The sequence below is a fragment of the Sprattus sprattus genome (assembly GCF_963457725.1).
Source record: "Sprattus sprattus genome assembly, chromosome: 4".
In the NCBI taxonomy this organism is placed as follows: domain Eukaryota; kingdom Metazoa; phylum Chordata; class Actinopteri; order Clupeiformes; family Clupeidae; genus Sprattus; species Sprattus sprattus.
The window spans coordinates 39,302,569-39,321,307 of record NC_137923.1 but is presented as its reverse complement, the minus strand read 5'-3'; the positions used below and the strand labels follow the sequence as shown (position 1 = coordinate 39,321,307).

General features: G+C 45.6%; 1 protein-coding gene across 3 annotated transcripts in view; it reads left to right on the top strand.

Moving 5' to 3' along the window:
- vps50 (VPS50 subunit of EARP/GARPII complex) overlaps window positions 1-18,739 on the top strand; it is a 145,607-nt gene that overhangs the window by 30,423 nt on the left and 96,445 nt on the right. For all 3 annotated transcript variants that reach the window (XR_013968627.1, XM_080837448.1, XM_080837447.1), the window contains exons 10-11: window positions 5,667-5,709; window positions 6,937-7,035. Coding sequence is in view for 2 of the 3 variants with exons in the window: in XM_080837448.1 (XP_080693574.1) it covers window positions 5,667-5,709; window positions 6,937-7,035 (142 nt within the window). In the remaining variant the exon portion in view is untranslated. The remainder of the gene's footprint in view (window positions 1-5,666; window positions 5,710-6,936; window positions 7,036-18,739) is intronic.

Genomic DNA, 18,739 nt, shown 5'->3' with positions numbered 1-18,739 from the left:
TTTTTTAGTTTGTAGTCCCAAACTGCATACTTCAAAAATCTAACCGCAGTTTACATTTATATTTCCATTTAGTCATTTAGTAGACGCTTTTGTCCAAACGTACAACGTACAAAAGAGAGAACAGTCAAGCTAAGAGCAATACAACCTGGTGTAGCAATAAATACTACTTTTTTTTAGGAAATAGAAAACGACATGCGGGACTGTCAAGTGCAAGTAAAGCCAAGGTGCCAGTTAAGAAGGGAGGTGCTCTCTGAAGAGTTGGGTCTTTAAGAGCTTCTTGAAGGTAGAGAGGGACGCCCCTACTCTGGCAGTGCTAGGCAGTTCGTTCCAGCAACGTGGAACTACAAATGAGAATAGTTTGGATTGCCGTGCTTGCACAGGCGGCAGTGCCAGACAACGCTCACTAGATGAGCGCAGCGACCTGGGTGTAGCATTTGCCCTTACAAGAGCATTTAAGCGAACACAAACTAATTTTAGCTAACGTAAGATAGCATGACAAACAGGACTTTCCACGGCTCCGGGGCTATTCATTCAGCACATAAACTAGCAAGGTGACCAGTTAAACTAAAGCAGATGACTGCCCTTAGCTAATTCAAAAAATAAACTTACTTTAAGATGCTTCTTCAGGTTGGAGGTGGAGTCTTTTATTACGTTCTCCCTTCTCTTTCTTTATCGTGAAATGCTGTTAGAATTTCCAGGATAGAAAAGCATTCCTGCCGTGGCTCTGGCTGCTCATTTTCCTTCTGCATTAGCAGCCACTGATCACGCATATATCTAATTTTCATCAATTTTCATTTTGGGGCTTCTGGGAAATGCATCAAGTTGCCTTCATTTATTGAGAGTGAATAAACTTGTGAAACAGATAAGCACCGTCATGTAATCCATTGATTTCAACAATGTAACTGTATTCTGAATACCGTCTATTTAAATTGTAACTGTAACGGAATACAGTTACTCATAATTTGTATTCTAAATAAGTAACGCCGGTACATGTATTCCGTTACTCCCCAACACTGCCCCTAGTGAATATGAGCTAAACAGGCTATAAAAAATATGTCTTTGCTGTTTATCCTCTTGGTCTTTCACTCAAAATATTCACAAAAATCTGACCTTTTCTTTGAAGTAAAATTATTGAAAGAAAAAAAAAACTTTTGACATTTAAATAAATATTTTTCCCCAAAACATGGACAATACACAAGAAAATACCCATTTCCACTATCATGGAAATAATTAAGAAGTTTAAAGCGACAGGAGATGTTAAGAATCAGCCTGGAAGAGGACGTGTCTGTACATTGACCCCACGCACCGTGAGGGGGATGGTTCTACTGGCAAAATAATCTCCAAGGATCACAGCTGGAGAATTGTAGAGGTTAGTTGAGTATTGGGGTCAGAAAGTCTCCAAAACTACCATCAGACGCCACCTACATCACCACAAGTTGTTTTGGAGGGTTGCCAGAAAAAAACCTCTGCTGTCAATCAACAACAAACAAAAGCGCCTACAGTTTGCCAAATGTAAGTCAGACTTTCAATGGGATCGAGTTATAGTCAGATGAGACCAAAATAAAGCTTTTTGGCAACAAACATCAAGGTGGGTTTGGCGTAGACAGAAAGATAGCCATATAGAAAAGCAACCCATACCCAATGTGAAGTATGGTGGCGGATCTTTGATGTTGGGGGACTGTTTTTCTTCCAAAGGCCCTGGACATCTTGTTAGGATACATGGTATCATGTACTCCATCAAATACCAACAGATATTAAATGAAGACCTAACAGCCCCCTCCAGTAAGCCTTAAAATGGGCCGTGGTTGGACCTTCCAGCAGGACAATGATCCAATGCACACCTCAAAATCAACACAAAAATGGTTCACAATACAGAATAAAGGTTTTGCCATGGCCATCACAGTCCCCTGACCTAAACCCCATAGGAAATCTGTGGGAAGAACTGTAGCCAAGTCTACAAGCTTTGACCTCAGATTCGGAAGGATCTGGAGAGATACTGCATGTAGGAATGGTCTCAGATCCCGTGCCATGTGTTCACCAACCTCTTCACCTATTATAGGAGAAGACTTAGAGCTATTATCTTGGCAAATGGAGGCTGCACAAAACATTACATTAAGGGGTGCCAATAATTGTGGCACACATGTTTTTGGAAAAAAATCTTTTTTTAATGTCAATGTTTTTTTTTTTTTTTCATAATTTTACTTCAATGAAAAGGTAAGATTTTTGTGTATATTTCGAGTGAAAGACTGAGAGGATAAACAGCAAAGACATATTTTTTCATAGCCGGTTTTGCTCATATTCACTAGGGGTGCCAATAATTGTGGAGGGCACTGTAGATCCTACAGTGATCTAAATACCCCTCTCTCCTCTTGTTTTAAGATTATCAACTGGTTAGGGTTTCAGGCCGGAAACCGAAGGGTGGCCAGTTCGATCCCCGACCAGTAGGAAAAATGTGGGCGGGGGAAGTGGTAGACCACTGCTCTCCCATGCCCACATCCACGGCTGAAGTGCCCTTGAGCAAGGCACCTAACCCCTATCACTGCCCCCCGGGCGCCGCCAATGGCAGCCCACTGCTCCGGGTTAGTGTTACTTCACTTCACTGTGTGTGTGTGTGTGTCACTTCCCTGGATGGGTTAAATGCAGAGGTTAATTTCAGAGTGTGTGTGTCTACACCACCTCTGCCATAGAGAGGACTTTCACAATTGAATAGGGTGGAATTTGTTGTAATTTCCTCTTGTTTTAGTGAGAGTGTTGACATGCCTATAGCAGAGAGCAGGGAACAGAATAGCCTGGTTCTGCTAAAGGGTACCATTATGATATTGCAACTAAATGTGATACAGAACTGTGCAAAGCAGGGGGTTTGGAATTTTTAGTTCTCACCTATTTGAGCCCCTAGGGAGATATTTGAGAAACGATCTCCATGTTTTCAGATTTGGTCAAGAGTGACCACTCCAGTTGTAGGGATGGTTATAAATGTGGACATTTGGTTGACATTTGGACATTATGGATGATTGTAGCAAATTTATGTTAGGTGCATTGTGTTACCTCCTGGTATGGAATGGGCCGTATAAATACAGTTTGATTTAATTTGATTATGAGTACTGGTTTGGAGTGAATTTATTCAGAATAGACAAGACTATAGCCGACCATGAGCTAACATTACCAGAGAAGGATCAATTACTTGACAGTTCCTGTTCTACCTATGGTCCACCCGCACAGTGCTGTTAACTGAAGCCAGTCTTATCCCTTCTGCCTTCCCCTGTAGGAAAACTGCCCCCTCCATAGCACCTGTGCCTTTCCACGTGAGCTTTTGGACACACAGATAAGCCTCCTTTTGCATATCAAGAATTTCTTCTCCTTTTTGGTGTAATTGCCTTCCCTCTCCCCGTTAATGTCTAATCCCCCTGTCGCAAGTGAAGCTGTTTATCTCTTCCTGCTAATCTCTCACAGTAATGGAGCCTTCAATTACATATCCGTTCAGGTAGGGGCTGCAGTTAATTACTCTCTGACCTTGGCGAGAAAAACTAGCCGGACTGAAGGATTTACTGCCTGACTTAGCCATACACATTTAGCCCCACACCTGCATCATAACCCTGTCATAGAGCAACTCCGCTTAAATAATAAACAATGGCAGTCGACTGTTCCCAAGTTTGTTTGCACTTTAAGTTAGTTTAACCTTCAGGAAACACACATTCTTTCATTTAGTTGATTTCGGTGCTGCGGGCGAGGTTTTGGGGGGGTCCTTGATAGCTGAGATCCATCCTGCTTTAAAGACCTAATATTGTCCCACTGAAATTGAGAATCTCCCCAAAGGTCACACATAGTTGTTTATGCCATTGCACGCTATTATTGAAATTAAATTATCTCCAACAGCAATGCCATTTGAGATCAGCTCTGTAGAGGGGGATTGAAAGGGAGGGGGGCTAGGAAGTTTATTATTGTCTGTTGGGAGTTGGGTTTGTCGCTGAGGTGACTGCAAACGAAAACTGGAGCCTTCCACTGGTCGCTCCCTCTCCCTCTCCCTTTCCCTCTCCCTCTCCTGCTCGTTGCCGGAAGCGCCGTGGAAATGACAGTGTTGTGTTTCAGTTATGATTAGTTTCCATCTCCTCTGTGGCCCTCCTGGGGGGTGGGGGTTGTGTGGGGAGGAGCACCTAGTGTGGAAACTCATTAAAACGTGATTACACGACGCCTCCTAGAGCACGTGTGGGGGAGCCCCGAGCAGTCGCAACAGAGGCGCGCGGCGTGGGAATGCAGCAGTCACTTCGCTTGCCATCGTTGGAAATCCTGCACAAGCGTTTGTGACGAGTGCATGCTGTTTGGTTTTTGTGGCGCTCCAGGGTTGAGGCAGGCCCTCCTGTTCGGTTTCCCAAAGACTCCACTACACTGCGCTGGCCTCCCCCGAGGAGCTGCAGGACACACACTGTGGTCTGCTGAAACCTTGCTACCTTTGGCAGCTCTACATGTGTATGTGATATTTCTTTGTTATATTTGTTATGTATATTTATTGCTTCATTTTGGAGCAGTGGTCTAATTCACAGAAAGGACATAATCCCTTCCTCAGTTGTGAAACAGTGGCTTGGAACTCGTCTCCTCCCCTCGCACACCTGGCTGCTATCTTAATTTTTACATGCTGTTCCCTGTTGCTCAGACCAATCACATTAACACTGGTAATTGAAATAAGGCACCCAGGGTTTGCTTCAAGCCCCACTCTCTCTCTCTCTCTCCCTCCCTCTCTTCTTCTGTCTCTGTCTTTATTTCTTTCCTTCTCTAGCTTTCTCCCTCTTTCTCTCTCTCTCTCTCTCTCTTTTTCTGTCTCTATTGCTTTCATTTTTATCTCTCTTTCTCTTTTTCTCTGCTAAGTGTCGTGGGTGTCTCATAATGGAGATTTGATGCATTCTGCGTGATCCTCAGGCGAGGTCAGGGCGGCCGCCTTGGTTTCTCTTGTCAAAAGGAATTCGTTTTTTTTAAGGACTCCAAAAAAAGGGACAGTGTGAAAAAAGAAACACAAACTGAGGGGAGGGGGGAGGGGGTCTAAAAATATCAACCCTCACAGTTCTCAGTGTGTAATGAGTAGAATCCTAGCATCTGCACCCAGCTGCTCTGAATAAACCATGGCTTTCCTCACCAATGGCCAGCTTCCAGTGTGGGCATATGTGGTGAGGACTCCACTGGAGAAGGAGAAACTGTGTCATTGGCCGACATAGAAGTCATTAATCCAGCACCTCACAGCTTCATTATCCTCAGGAATCACTGAACACATAGATGGAGACCTGTCATAATGATGAATATAAGCTGTGTGCCAGGTCTGTGCACTTGCCCTCAGATGGGGAATGTCTCTCGCCATAGGCTGTGTAGAGAAACTGTTGCTTGCCCTGTGCTGCATGTGGGCATATTATTTGGCGGAGAACGGCTATGTGTCCATGGGCTTAATGGAGTGGAGCAAATAGCTGGGTGGCTTTGTGCACAGAAACACAATAGCTGCTGTCCTGGTTCTTTGTGAAACAAGCTGGATGCAAGTGTGTGTGTGTATGTGTGTGTGTTTGTGTTCCTCCCATAGTTAAAAGGAAAACTGGCTGCTCAGGATTTTTCTGTACCTTAAAGGAACTTTGTGGATGCCTTCAGCATGAGCATGAGACTAACAATGTCTTTTGTTGTTATTTCTGCAGTGAGTTGAATTCAAAACTTCAGGACACGTTGGAGCAAATAGAGGTATGTTGCCTATACCCTGACATGCACGCGCACGCGCACGCGCACGCGCACACGCACACGCACACGCACACGCACACTCACACTCACACTCACACTCACACTCACACTCACACTCACACTCACACTCACACGCACACGCACACGCACACGCACACGCACACGCACACGCACACGCACACGCACACGCACACTCACACTCACACTCACACTCACACTCACACTCACACTCACACTCACACTCACACTCACACTCACACTCACACGCACACGCACACGCACACGCACACGCACACGCACACGCACACGCACACGCACACGCACACGCACACGCACACGCACACGCACACGCACACGCACACGCACACGCACACGCACACGCACACACCCACACGCACACGCACACGCACACTTTTCCCTCATAACTAGACACTCATCATCATTAGTGACACAAACAATTTTATCCCACTGTAATCAGGGTGTTAATAATGATGTAACAGTAATGTCATCAATTGTGACTGACTTCTTACTGAGAACCCAAACACTTCACTTAGAGCCACCCCCTGTGTAGCTTGTTTTTCCTGTCAGCCAGAGATAGAGCAGTGGCATGCAGGCCTCTGCCCAGCGCCTGACAGATGGGATGCCAGGGCTGGCCAGTGTCCTGTGGAGCCTCTTGAGAGCTGGCTCACCACATCATGTTTATTTATCACCTTTCTCTTCTTTCTCTCTACATCTCTCTCTCTCTCTGTCCATCTCTGTCCATCTCTACCTCACACCATGTCTTTTTTACCTGTGAAGATCCATTATGTGATTATCATAAAGCCATAGCCTGACAACAGCGCTTATTTAAAATTGTGAAAGTAAAATAAAATGATTAGTTCTAGACCTCTATGCATACGGTCATCAGTATATGTAGTATTGACAATCTGGGTTAAGGTACAGTAAGATAATATAAACATTTTAATGACAAGATATAGGAGACCGGTTCAAAGTCTTAACGTAAGTTCTAGAATAAATAGCTGAAGGCAGGAACCATTAAAGCTGTTGCACGCTTTAACCTTGACAGCAGCAGGCCACCTCTGCCCTGCAGTCGAGAGTTGCTAAGCCATGTAGCCAGCCAGGCCTGACGTGTGGCGATGGCGGCTAATTAGTCACTTACAAATCCGTCCGTGAAGCCCCCCCCCCCCTGAACTTCCCCTCCTCTTCTGACACCTCTAATCCCCTCCACAGGAGCAGCTGGATGTGGCCTTGTCTAAGACCTGCAAGCACTTTGACATCTCGCACTACACCAAAGTCCAGCTGGCCTACACACTCCTGGGGAAAACGCAGGTGGGTGACTCACTGTCTGTCACAGGACCATTATTGACGACATTGACGGCCGACATTTTCAGCACTCCCCAAAACAGCACTCTCCCCCCCCCTTACCTTTCCTTCATCTCTATCCTTTCTATCCCTCATACTTCTTAGATTTCTGAACTCTCGTTATCCCTTCTGCACTTTTTTATTTGTCTTGCCTCAACGGGATTGGTGGGAATGAGTCATCCTTGTGCTAATGTGGTCGGCTCAGTAAGGATGTGTTCTGTGTGGGTTATTATAAAATAGCAATCGTGATTTGAAAGCAGAGACTCCGGCAAAGCCATCTCGGTGGCCTGTTATCAGACTAAACTGCTCCCGCTCCGCACGTGGGATAGCAGAGAGTTGCAGTTTCCCCTAGAATTGTGTTTGGTTCATTGATCCTGCAGGATCAGTGGTAAACCTTTGGGGATATCATTTTTTTGTGTTATTGTGATCTTCCCCAAAACATTGTGAAAACAGAGAGAGGTGGCCGTAAAATTTTGCGTCTCTCGGCGCAGCAAGTAGTAGGGTGCCTCCATGTTTTCTTAAATAGCACCCTCAGACATTTTTAATTCCCTTATCCCAAGCCCTTAGTCTCTCCAGCTATGCAACTAGTGTGGAACGGCCTGATTTGGTTGGTTTCCACTGTCGTGTGTTGACTCTCTGTGAGTGTGTGTTTGTGGATGTAATTGAATGAGTGGAAGTATGCATGTGAAGGAGTTTTCGTAAGTGAGAGAAAATTTGTCTGTGTGTTTGAATGATGAGTGTGTGCGAGAGAGAGAGAAAGAGAGATTGAGTGAGTGGTTGTATGCATGATAATGAGTTTTTGTGAGCGAAAGAAAATGACTGTCTGCTTGCAACAAAGATTATGTGTGTGTGTGTGTTTGTGTATATCTATTTGTGGGTTCAGGGGTTCCCACAGAAAAAGGTTTGTAGAGGTCACTAGTGACATGGTGTGGGGGAATAGTCTGATTCACGCTTGCAGTATTACTCTTTTGGTAATTATGAACACATTTCTGAACCCTAGTTTAATAACAATGTCATAACACAAGTTATAAATAAATAAGACCTGTTCCGGTGTTGACTTTGTAACACTAGGCTGGTGTAGGCGACAGTGGCAACAAGGGTTCATACACTTCAACTTTTAATCAAATATTATAAAAAATACATGCAGGTCTGTCTGTCAGTCTATCTGTTTATCTATCTCTTTTTCTCTCTCTCTCTCTCTCTCTCTCTCTCTCTCTCTCTCTCTCTCTCTATATATATATATATATATATTTATTATAGACACACACACACACACACACACACACACACCACGAAGGATCCACAATGTTTTATGCTCAGATTGGCCGTGGGTAGAATGTTTGCTCCGGAAGTAGAAGAGAGTGCTATGAATGAGATGATATTTCATGTAAGCTTAAACTGTATAACATATATTGACATATTTAACATCCTAAGACGCAAGGCGTAATATTTAATTGTTTAGTCATGCTTTGTGTTAATGTCAACTCATATACTGTTACGCTTGTGTACGGAGTACTGCCACCAGTATGGTGATTCGCACAGCAATTTTGCCATTAAAAATCATCACTTACATCAAGCAGGTCCAGCCAATCAGGGCTTTTGTAGATAATAACCTCTCCTGTTGAATGAGAGCATAGGTCAATGTATTGATCAATCGCACGGATGTACAGATGCCAATAACCCTTCAAGTTGCCCTTCAGAGTGTATGGAACACTGTAACGTTGTGTTAGTTAAAAGTTTATTGGCCACAACTAAAAGGGCAACATGTTGTGTTGCAATTCACCACAAACTATCCATGCAATTTATTGGTGCCGGCTATTTTAAACATCACACGTCTCTTTAGCATGTATGCATCACATCTAATGCAGAATGATTCATTGAGTATTCTAGCCAGAGGAAATGCTGATTGGCCCCATGAACTGTGATTTTCGTTTTTTAAATTTCAACTGGAGCTGATGGAGAGGCAGCTCAGGGACTCCCTCCTCACTGGTTGCGGTTCGTTAACTCACCCTTTCTCTCCCTGATGCCGCATGGTGCAGCGTTTTGATCTAGACAGCGTTTGGCACATCACTGCTAATTAGGTTTTGGATGCCATCAAACAGGAAGAGGAGAGTTTTAACACATAACGTTTTCTCTGATCATAACAACATCTCTTTTTTTGTTTTGAGTCAGAGTAGGAATGTTTTCCCTAGTTCTCTCACATAAATAGGCGTCGGATACCACACTGAATGCTGAATCACAGGCATGAATCACAGGCATGAGGTGTGATTTGTGTGTGAATGAGCAGTCTGTGGTCAGTCTCAGCAACAGCCTTCCAGACAGATACAGATTGTTCACATACAGTCCAGGACAACCCCAAGCCTTTACCAATGGCTAGTGGGCCATTCTATGGGGTTAATATGTCCTGATGAAGGTCGTTGTTCTTTACTCCGGTCCCCATACTGTGTGTAAATGTTCCTATGAATGGATTTGTGTGTGTGCGTGTGCGTGTGCGTGTGCGTGTGCGTGTGCGTGTGTGTGTGTGTGTGTGTGTGGGTGTGGTTTGAAGCGCTGCGGCGTGATAAGTAATCTGTGTGTTCTCCTCCAGACGGGCTGGAGCTCACAGCGGTGGCTCCACTGAGCTGTGTGCCGCTCCTGCGCAGCTCACCACACTCCTACAACCCCCCCCCCCCCCCCGTCCTCCACCTTCTTCCCCTGCTCCAAGCTCATTCCTCATCATTCATTCATGCAGAGCTTTATCAAGCGGCTCAGAAAGTCCCCCCCCCCCAAAAAAAAAACCCTGTTCCACTTGTACGTCCCTTCCCTCGCGCACACACATACAGTGCCATTTGAAAGTATGTGAACCCCTTGAGCACTTAAGAGTTTTCTGTTGTTTTACCATGATTTTTCTTTTTCTTCATCACCAATTTTCCATAGATGAAATGTCAGGTTTATGTTTATCATTTGAATGTACTTGTTTGGAGGGAATTGTTTGAGTAGCCAAAAAACTACATGAAACATGGAATTAGTGTATTTTCAAAAGTAAGTGAACCCCCAGCTGCATTGGTAAAGTCAAGCGGATAACAGATTCGGTGAAACATATTTGGGTGCTTAATTAGTCAATTAAGCAAACCGATCAACTGAGACATCCTTAGGGAAAGGTTTGGGCAACACAGATTAAAAGAGAGAGGAAACCAACCAAACTACTGTAGTGCCAAAGTGTACCCACACAGAACAATGCCGAGAGGAAACGAGATATCCGAGAACATCAGGAAGAAGGTACTGACCCACACATCACCTCTAAAGAGTATCGGACCTCTCTGGCAGCATCTGGGGTAAATGTACATGGGTCTACAATCAGACGGAAATTGTTGGTTTTGATCGTGACCAAATAATCTCTCGGACTCATCTGTCCAAAGAAGGGACTTCCAGAAGGCCTTTGGTTTATCCAAGTGCTCTCTGGCAAAGTTGAAACGGGCAGTTTTGTTCTTTCTTGAGAGCAGAGGCTTCTTTCTAGCAACCCGATCATGAATGTCATGTCTATTCAATTTCCGTCTGATTGTAGACCCATGTTCATTTACCCCAGATGCTGCCAGAGAGGTCGAAACTCTTTTCAAAAACTGACTTTTACCTGATTTATTCTTCTTCTGGTGGTTCTTGGTGTTGGTCTTGATGGGTGTCCACTTCTAGGCAGAGATGCGGTCATGTTGAATGCCCTCAATTTCTAAATTATTTGTCTTGGATGGATGGATGGAGCTGGAATCTTTTGGAGATGGTCTTATAGCTTTCCCAAGACTGATGGGCTGTCAGTACCTTCTTCCTGATGTTCTCGGATATCTCGTTTCCTCTCAGCATGGTTGATCTGTGTTGGTACACCTTGGCACTACAGTAGTTTGGTTGGTTTCCTTTCTCTTTTAATCTGTGTTGCCCAACCCTTTTCCTAAGGATGTCTCAGTTGATTGGTTTGCTTAATTGACTAATTAAGCACCCAAATATGTTTCACCAAATCTGTTACCTGCTTGACTTTACCAATGCAGCTGGGGGTTCACTTACTTTTGAAAATACACTAATTCCATGTTTCATGTCGTTTTTCGGCTACTCAAACAATTCCCTCTAAACAAGTACATTCAAATGATAAACATAAACCTGACATTTCATCAATGGAAAATTGCTGATGAAAAAAATGAAAAATCATGGTAAAACAACAGAAAACTCTTAAGTGCTCAAGGGGTCCACATACTTTCAAGTGGCACTGTATTTAGACCCCTCCTGCTGAAAAAAAACCGAGAAATTCTAACAAGACACCTATGGCAGTCCCTTAGCTGCATGAAGGTCCCTAGCAGTCACATGCAGCTGGCTCACAAACACACACCCACACACACCCATTCACACACACCCATTCACACACACCCATTCACACACACATACACGCACACGCACACGCACACGCACACGCACACGCACACGCACACACGCACACGTATTTTCGACTGATCTGCACTGTATTCAATTTGCTCAGATGACATCTTTGAGCCAAACAAAGAGATTTTGCTTCAATTTAATAAAGAAAATATAGTCTGAAAGGGCCTGTTCGTGTTTGGCAACACTCAGTCCCCGATTAGGGTTATTTTTTTCTCTCGCAAACTCCCTCTTCTCATCGAGAGGGACGTCATCGGAGGGTTATTTTAGTAACTGCGTATTGTCGTGGTTGCCATTTTGAGACAGCGCAGTCGTTTAAGTCTGAAAGCACTTGAATCCAAGGGATCTTTCTCTCCCCAGACACACACACACACACACACACACACACACACACACACACACACACACACACACACACACACACACTAACACACACTAGCACAAACACACACTAACACACACTAGCACAAACACTAACACACACACACACAGAGTTGACCTATCATCAGCAAAGCTCAGCTCTGACTTGCCCTTGAGCATACACACACAAACACATACACACATACACATACACATACACACACACACACACACACACACACACACACACACACACACACACACACACACACACACACACACACACAAACATATACACACACACACATACATGACACACACACTCAAACACGCCAGAGACTTTTCTCCACAGGCCCAGAAATGTCTCTCCACAGACCCAGAAACATTCCGCTTAGTTTATGCCATCTGCAGTTAGTCTAACGAGCTTCGGTCCTCCACAAACTTTCACGCTGTGTGCTTAACTTTTGCCACCACCGCTTATTATTAACAATGCCATTTTGCTCCAGCCGAATCTATGGCGCCCTGCAGACTCACGAGAACCGCTCTCTCACTTTATCTCTCTTCTCTCTTGCTCTCTCTTTCTCTCTCTTTCTCTCTCTCTCTCTCTCTTGCTCTCTCTCTCTTTCTATCTCTTGCTTTCTCTCTCTCTCTCTCCATGCTGATCTTAATAGCCCCCATGATTATTGTCAGCCTGCTTTGTGGTGGTGGTGTTGTTGTGATTGGTGGAATCTGTAATTCATCATCATTTCCCTGCTTTGCCAGTATATCTCTGCCTGGTTGTCAGTAAAATGAAAATGAATACACTGGAGCGACAAAAGGAGTATTAAAAAAAAAAAAAAAAGTGGTAATGTATGCTTGATAGGAGCGCTGATGGAAATTGCCTGCTGGTTGAGTTGATTTATTTATAGTCCCTTTTTCTTTCCTTCTTTTTCTTTTTCAATTTGCTACAGTAACGTTTTGGAAGAGGGGGTGGAGGAGAGGAGCTTAATTAAGTTGTATGGAGGAAATCCCCTGCCAGCCTTCCCACTCACTCTCTCTATTTCTACTCTCTCCCTCTCCCGCTCTGCATCTCTCTCTCCTTTGGGATTGCTCCCTTACTGCTGTGCACAAGTGTTCCTTAATGAATCAACTCCTATGAGTGAGTCGGGGCTCAGCTCCTGGCCGCGGGCGTGGGCGGCATGGGGCACCCTGCTGGGCTTGACCACCTCTCTCCCGTATCTTTCCCACCTGCCCTCTGCCTCCTCCTCCACTTCCCCTCTTCCCTTCTCGTCACCCCACAATCCTGTCTGCCTGTCAAGCCACACTTCCTCCTTTGCCCATCTGCCCGTCTCTCAGCGTAATTAGTGTGCTTGCCCGAAGGGAAGCACACTATTGTTCTTCGTTTTTTACTATTTTTTTTATTCTAGTAGTTTTTCTTGCAGCTAACTACTCCTCGCCCGATTGAGATAGAGACGCCGTTCAAACACCAAAACGTCCGGCCCGATCCGGTGCAAGCTGCTATGACTTTTCGTGGCGGTACTCCTTGCCACTCCTTTTTTATTCCTCTTTTTCCATCACCTTTTTTCTCCATAGACTTGCATGGCAGAACTTTGAGGCATTATGACATCATAATAGGCTCATTAAACTGGCTTGCACCTGTGATTCACTGACAACTCTCACTGACACCTGCGCACGGTTCCTCTTCTCTCTCTGTCCCTCTCCATTCAACTGTATAGCTAGGAATATTAAGAGACACCTTCCATACCAGGGCTCTACTCACTCATGCATACTCACTCATGTTTACTCACTTGTGCATACTCACTCATGCATACTCACTCGTGCATACTCACTCATGCATACTTACTCACGCATACTCACTCATGTTTACTCACTCATGTTTACTCACTCATGCGTACTCACTCATGCGTACTCACTCATGTTTACTCACTCATGCATACTCACTCATGCATACTCACTCATGTTTACTCACTCGTGCATACTCACTCATGTTTACTCACTCATGCATACTCACTCATGCATACTCACTCATGCATACTCACTCATGCATACTCACTCGTGCATACTCACTCATGTTTACTCACTCATGCATACTCACTCATGCATACTCACTCATGCATACTCATTTGTGCATACTCATTTGTGCATGCTCATCCAGCAGGGAGAGCTGGAGAGCTGACACCTGCCCCAATTCCAAGGCACTTGTTCTCTCGGTCATGGCCGCAACAGAGCAAGCACACTCTCGCAGTTCGTTCACGAAACGCATTCTAGTTGCCTTCCTCAGCTTCATTACCCGTCTCTTCATCTCTCTTCACCTCTCTGTGTCTCCATCTCTCTCTCCCTCGCTTTCTTTACCTCTGTGTCTCCATCTCTCTTCACCTTTCTGCGTCTCCATCTCCATCTCTCTTTACCTCTCTGTGTCTCCATCTCTCTTCACCTTTCTGCGTCTCCATCTCCATCTCTCTTTACCTCTCTGTGTCTCCATCTCTCTTCACCTTTCTGCGTCTCCATCTCCATCTCTCTTTACCTCTCTGCGTCTCCATCTCCATCTCTCTTTACCTCTCTGCGTCTCCATCTCCATCTCTCTTTACCTCTCTGTGTCTCCATCTCCATCTCTCTTTACCTCTCTGCGTCTCCATCTCCATCTCTCTTCACCTTTCTGCGTCTCCATCTCCATCTCTCTTTACCTCTCTGCGTCTCCATCTCCATCTCTCTTCACCTTTCTGCGTCTCCATCTCCATCTCTCTTTACCTCTCTGGGCCCTATCTTGCACCCAGCGCAAGTGACATTGTCACCGACGCAAGTATCATTCCTATCTTGCACCCGGCGCACAGCGCGATTTTCCCTCCAGAGGTCCGCTTCGAAATGAACTTGCGTCGACATGGGCGGGGGCGGAACAGAGAAGGCGTTTCTCTGGCGCAAGTGGTATTTTGCAGTTTTCAAAACAACGCCGTGCGCCGTGCGCCATTGACCAAAAAAAAGCTGGTCTAATGTGAGGCGCAATGTCTAAAGTCTGTAACGCGTATTCAGAACGCTATTTTAAGGGCGCATGTGCTTGCCCGCACAGTATAGGACCTGTAGGCTACACTTTACTTCTGTCGTCTTCACGAGAGATTTACACCAATTGTTTGGCAAGCCATATATAATTACAAGGAAAATAAAGTATTTACCACATGAGGAAATCATTGTGATATCCGTATCCAAGACATTTAAAAACTAGGCATACATCTAGCGTACACAATTGACCCAAATGATTCAGGTTAATTGAAGCTGCGTGACATTTGATTTATTGTATGGCTTTGTTGCATTTATTTAATGCCAGTATTATTATAAATCTTGTAAACTCATCTCTGTGTATGTGGACTTTATTTATGTACCTTGGGTTTGGTCAGCTGGTGCACTGGCTTGGGTGCCGATTTCCATGCCCCCAAATCCCTGCACGCTCTCAGGCGTGAGGGTAGACGTGGCGATGTCCTCTGCTGCCGTCAGATCCTGGGTCGAGGCAGATCCACCTCCCGTGAAGGCACGAGAACGTGTGTTACCTTCCAGCTTGGATGTCCCACGTCTCCGGACGTCATTATAGCGTTTTCGGCAACGTTTTCGGGTGCCCCGTTGCAGAAACAATCACGGCAATATCTTGACATGCTTGCTTGACTTTGCTTACTTTTGGAGGGTTTCTCGCATCCCCATATATATCTATCTCCCGGCTTTTTACAAAGCCATACAATAACTCAAATGTCACGCAGCTTCAATTAACCTGAATCATTTGGGTCAATGTGTAGGCTACGCTAGATGTATGCCTATTTTCAAAATATCTTGGATATGGATATCACAATGATTTCCTCAAGTGGTAAATACTTTATTTTCCTTGTAATTATATATGGCTTGCCAAAAAAATAGTGTAAATCTCACGTCGGTCTCCTCGGCTGTGAACTTCTCCGGTCTTCCACCAGGTAATTCCGCCATCAAAATAACAAGCCGCTATGGACTATGCGCTTCTCGCTCTTAAAGGGAATGTGAAATGACGCTCCGATTGGTTTATTGCATATTACGCCCAAACCACACCTATGGCTGAGTAACCTCCTTTGGACCAACCCTTTTGACACTTGCGCTGGACGCAAGTGTGTTTTTTCCGCCGTTAAAATAGCAACTGCGCCATAGAGCCGCCCACACAGCTACTTGCGCTTGGCGCCGTCCTACTTGCGTTTCTGATCGGCAAGATAGGGCCCTCTGTGTCTCCATCTCTCTCTCCCTCTCTTTACCTCTCTGTGTCTCCATCTCCATCTCTCTTTACCTCTCTGTGTCTCCATCTCTCTCTCCCTCTCTTTACCTCTCTGTGTCTCCATCTCCATCTCTCTTTACCTCTCTGTGTCTCCATCTCTCTCTCCCTCTCTTTACCTCTCTGTGTCTCCATCTCTCTCTCCCTCTCTTTACCTCTCTGTGTCTCCATCTCTCTTCACCTCTCTGTGTCTCCATCTCTCTCTCCCTCTCTTTACCTCTCTGTGTCTCCATCTCTCTTCACCTTTCTGCGTCTCCATCTCCATCTCTCTTCACCTCTCTGCGTCTCCATCTCCATCTCTCTTCACCTCTCTGCGTCTCCATCTCCATCTCTCTTCACCTTTCTGCGTCTCCATCTCCATCTCTCTTTACCTCTCTGCGTCTCCATCTCTCTCTCCCTCTCTTCACCTTTCTGCGTCTCCATCTCCATCTCTCTTCACCTCTCTGCGTCTCCATCTCCATCTCTCTTCACCTTTCTGCGTCTCCATCTCCATCTCTCTTTACCTCTCTGTGTCTCCATCTCTCTCTCCCTCTCTTTACCTCTCTGTGTCTCCATCTCTCTTCACCTTTCTGCGTCTCCATCTCCATCTCTCTTCACCTCTCTGCGTCTCCATCTCCATCTCTCTTCACCTTTCTGCGTCTCCATCTCCATCTCTCTTTACCTCTCTGTGTCTCCATCTCCATCTCTCTTTACCTCTCTGTGTCTCCATCTCTCTCTCCCTCTCTTCACCTCTCTGTGTCTCCATCTCTCTTCACCTTTCTGCGTCTCCATCTCCATCTCTCTTCACCTCTCTGCGTCTCCATCTCCATCTCTCTTCACCTTTCTGCGTCTCCATCTCCATCTCTCTTTACCTCTCTGTGTCTCCATCTCCATCTCTCTTCACCTCTCTGCGTCTCCATCTCCATCTCTCTTCACCTTTCTGCGTCTCCATCTCCATCTCTCTTTACCTCTCTGTGTCTCCATCTCCATCTCTCTTTACCTCTCTGTGTCTCCATCTCTCTTCACCTTTCTGCGTCTCCATCTCCATCTCTCTTTACCTCTCTGTGTCTCCATCTCCATCTCTCTTCACCTTTCTGCGTCTCCATCTCCATCTCTCTTTACCTCTCTGTGTCTCCATCTCTCTTCACCTTTCTGCGTCTCCATCTCCATCTCTCTTTACCTCTCTGTGTCTCCATCTCTCTTCACCTTTCTGCGTCTCCATCTCCATCTCTCTTTACCTCTCTGTGTCTCCATCTCTCTCTCCCTCTCTTCACCTTTCTGCGTCTCCATCTCCATCTCTCTTCACCTTTCTGCGTCTCCATCTCCATCTCTCTTTACCTCTCTGCGTCTCCATCTCCATCTCTCTTTACCTCTCTGTGTCTCCATCTCTCTCTCCCTCTCTTTACCTCTCTGTGTCTCCATCTCCATCTCTCTTCACCTTTCTGCGTCTCCATCTCCATCTCTCTTTACCTCTCTGTGTCTCCATCTCTCTTCACCTCTCTGTGTCTCCATCTCCATCTCTCTTTACCTCTCTGTGTCTCCATCTCTCTCTCCCTCTCTTTACCTCTCTGTGTCTCCATCTCCATCTCTCTTCACCTCTCTGTGTCTCCATCTCCATCTCTCTTCACCTCTCTGTGTCTCCATCTCCATCTCTCTTCACCTCTCTGTGTCTCCATCTCCATCTCTCTTCACCTTTCTGCGTCTCCATCTCCATCTCTCTTTACCTCTCTGTGTCTCCATCTCTCTCTCCCTCTCTTTACCTCTCTGTGTCTCCATCTCCATCTCTCTTTACCTCTCTGTGTCTCCATCTCTCTCTCCCTCTCTTTACCTCTCTGTGTCTCCATCTCTCTTCACCTCTCTGCGTCTCCATCTCCATCTCTCTTTACCTCTCTGTGTCTCCATCTCTCTCTCCCTCTCTTTACCTCTCTGTGTCTCCATCTCTCTTCACCTCTCTGTGTCTCCATCTCTCTCTCCCTCTCTTTACCTCTCTGTGTCTCCATCTCTCTTCACCTCTCTGTGTCTCCATCTCTCTCTCCCTCTCTTTACCTCTCTGTGTCTCCATCTCTCTTCACCTTTCTGCGTCTCCATCTCCATCTCTCTTCACCTCTCTGCGTCTCCATCTCCATCTCTCTTCACCTCTCTGCGTCTCCATCTCCATCTCTCTTCACCTTTCTGCGTCTCCATCTCCATCTCTCTTTACCTCTCTGCGTCTCCATCTCTCTCTCCCTCTCTTCACCTTTCTGCGTCTCCATCTCCATCTCTCTTCACCTTTCTGCGTCTCCATCTCCATCTCTCTTTACCTCTCTGTGTCTCCATCTCTCTTTACCTCTCTGTGTCTCCATCTCCATCTCTCTTCACCTTTCTGCGTCTCCATCTCCATCTCTCTTTACCTCTCTGTGTCTCCATCTCTCTCTCCCTCTCTTTACCTCTCTGTGTCTCCATCTCTCTTCACCTTTCTGCGTCTCCATCTCCATCTCTCTTCACCTCTCTGCGTCTCCATCTCCATCTCTCTTCACCTTTCTGCGTCTCCATCTCCATCTCTCTTTACCTCTCTGTGTCTCCATCTCCATCTCTCTTTACCTCTCTGTGTCTCCATCTCTCTCTCCCTCTCTTCACCTTTCTGCGTCTCCATCTCCATCTCTCTTTACCTCTCTGTGT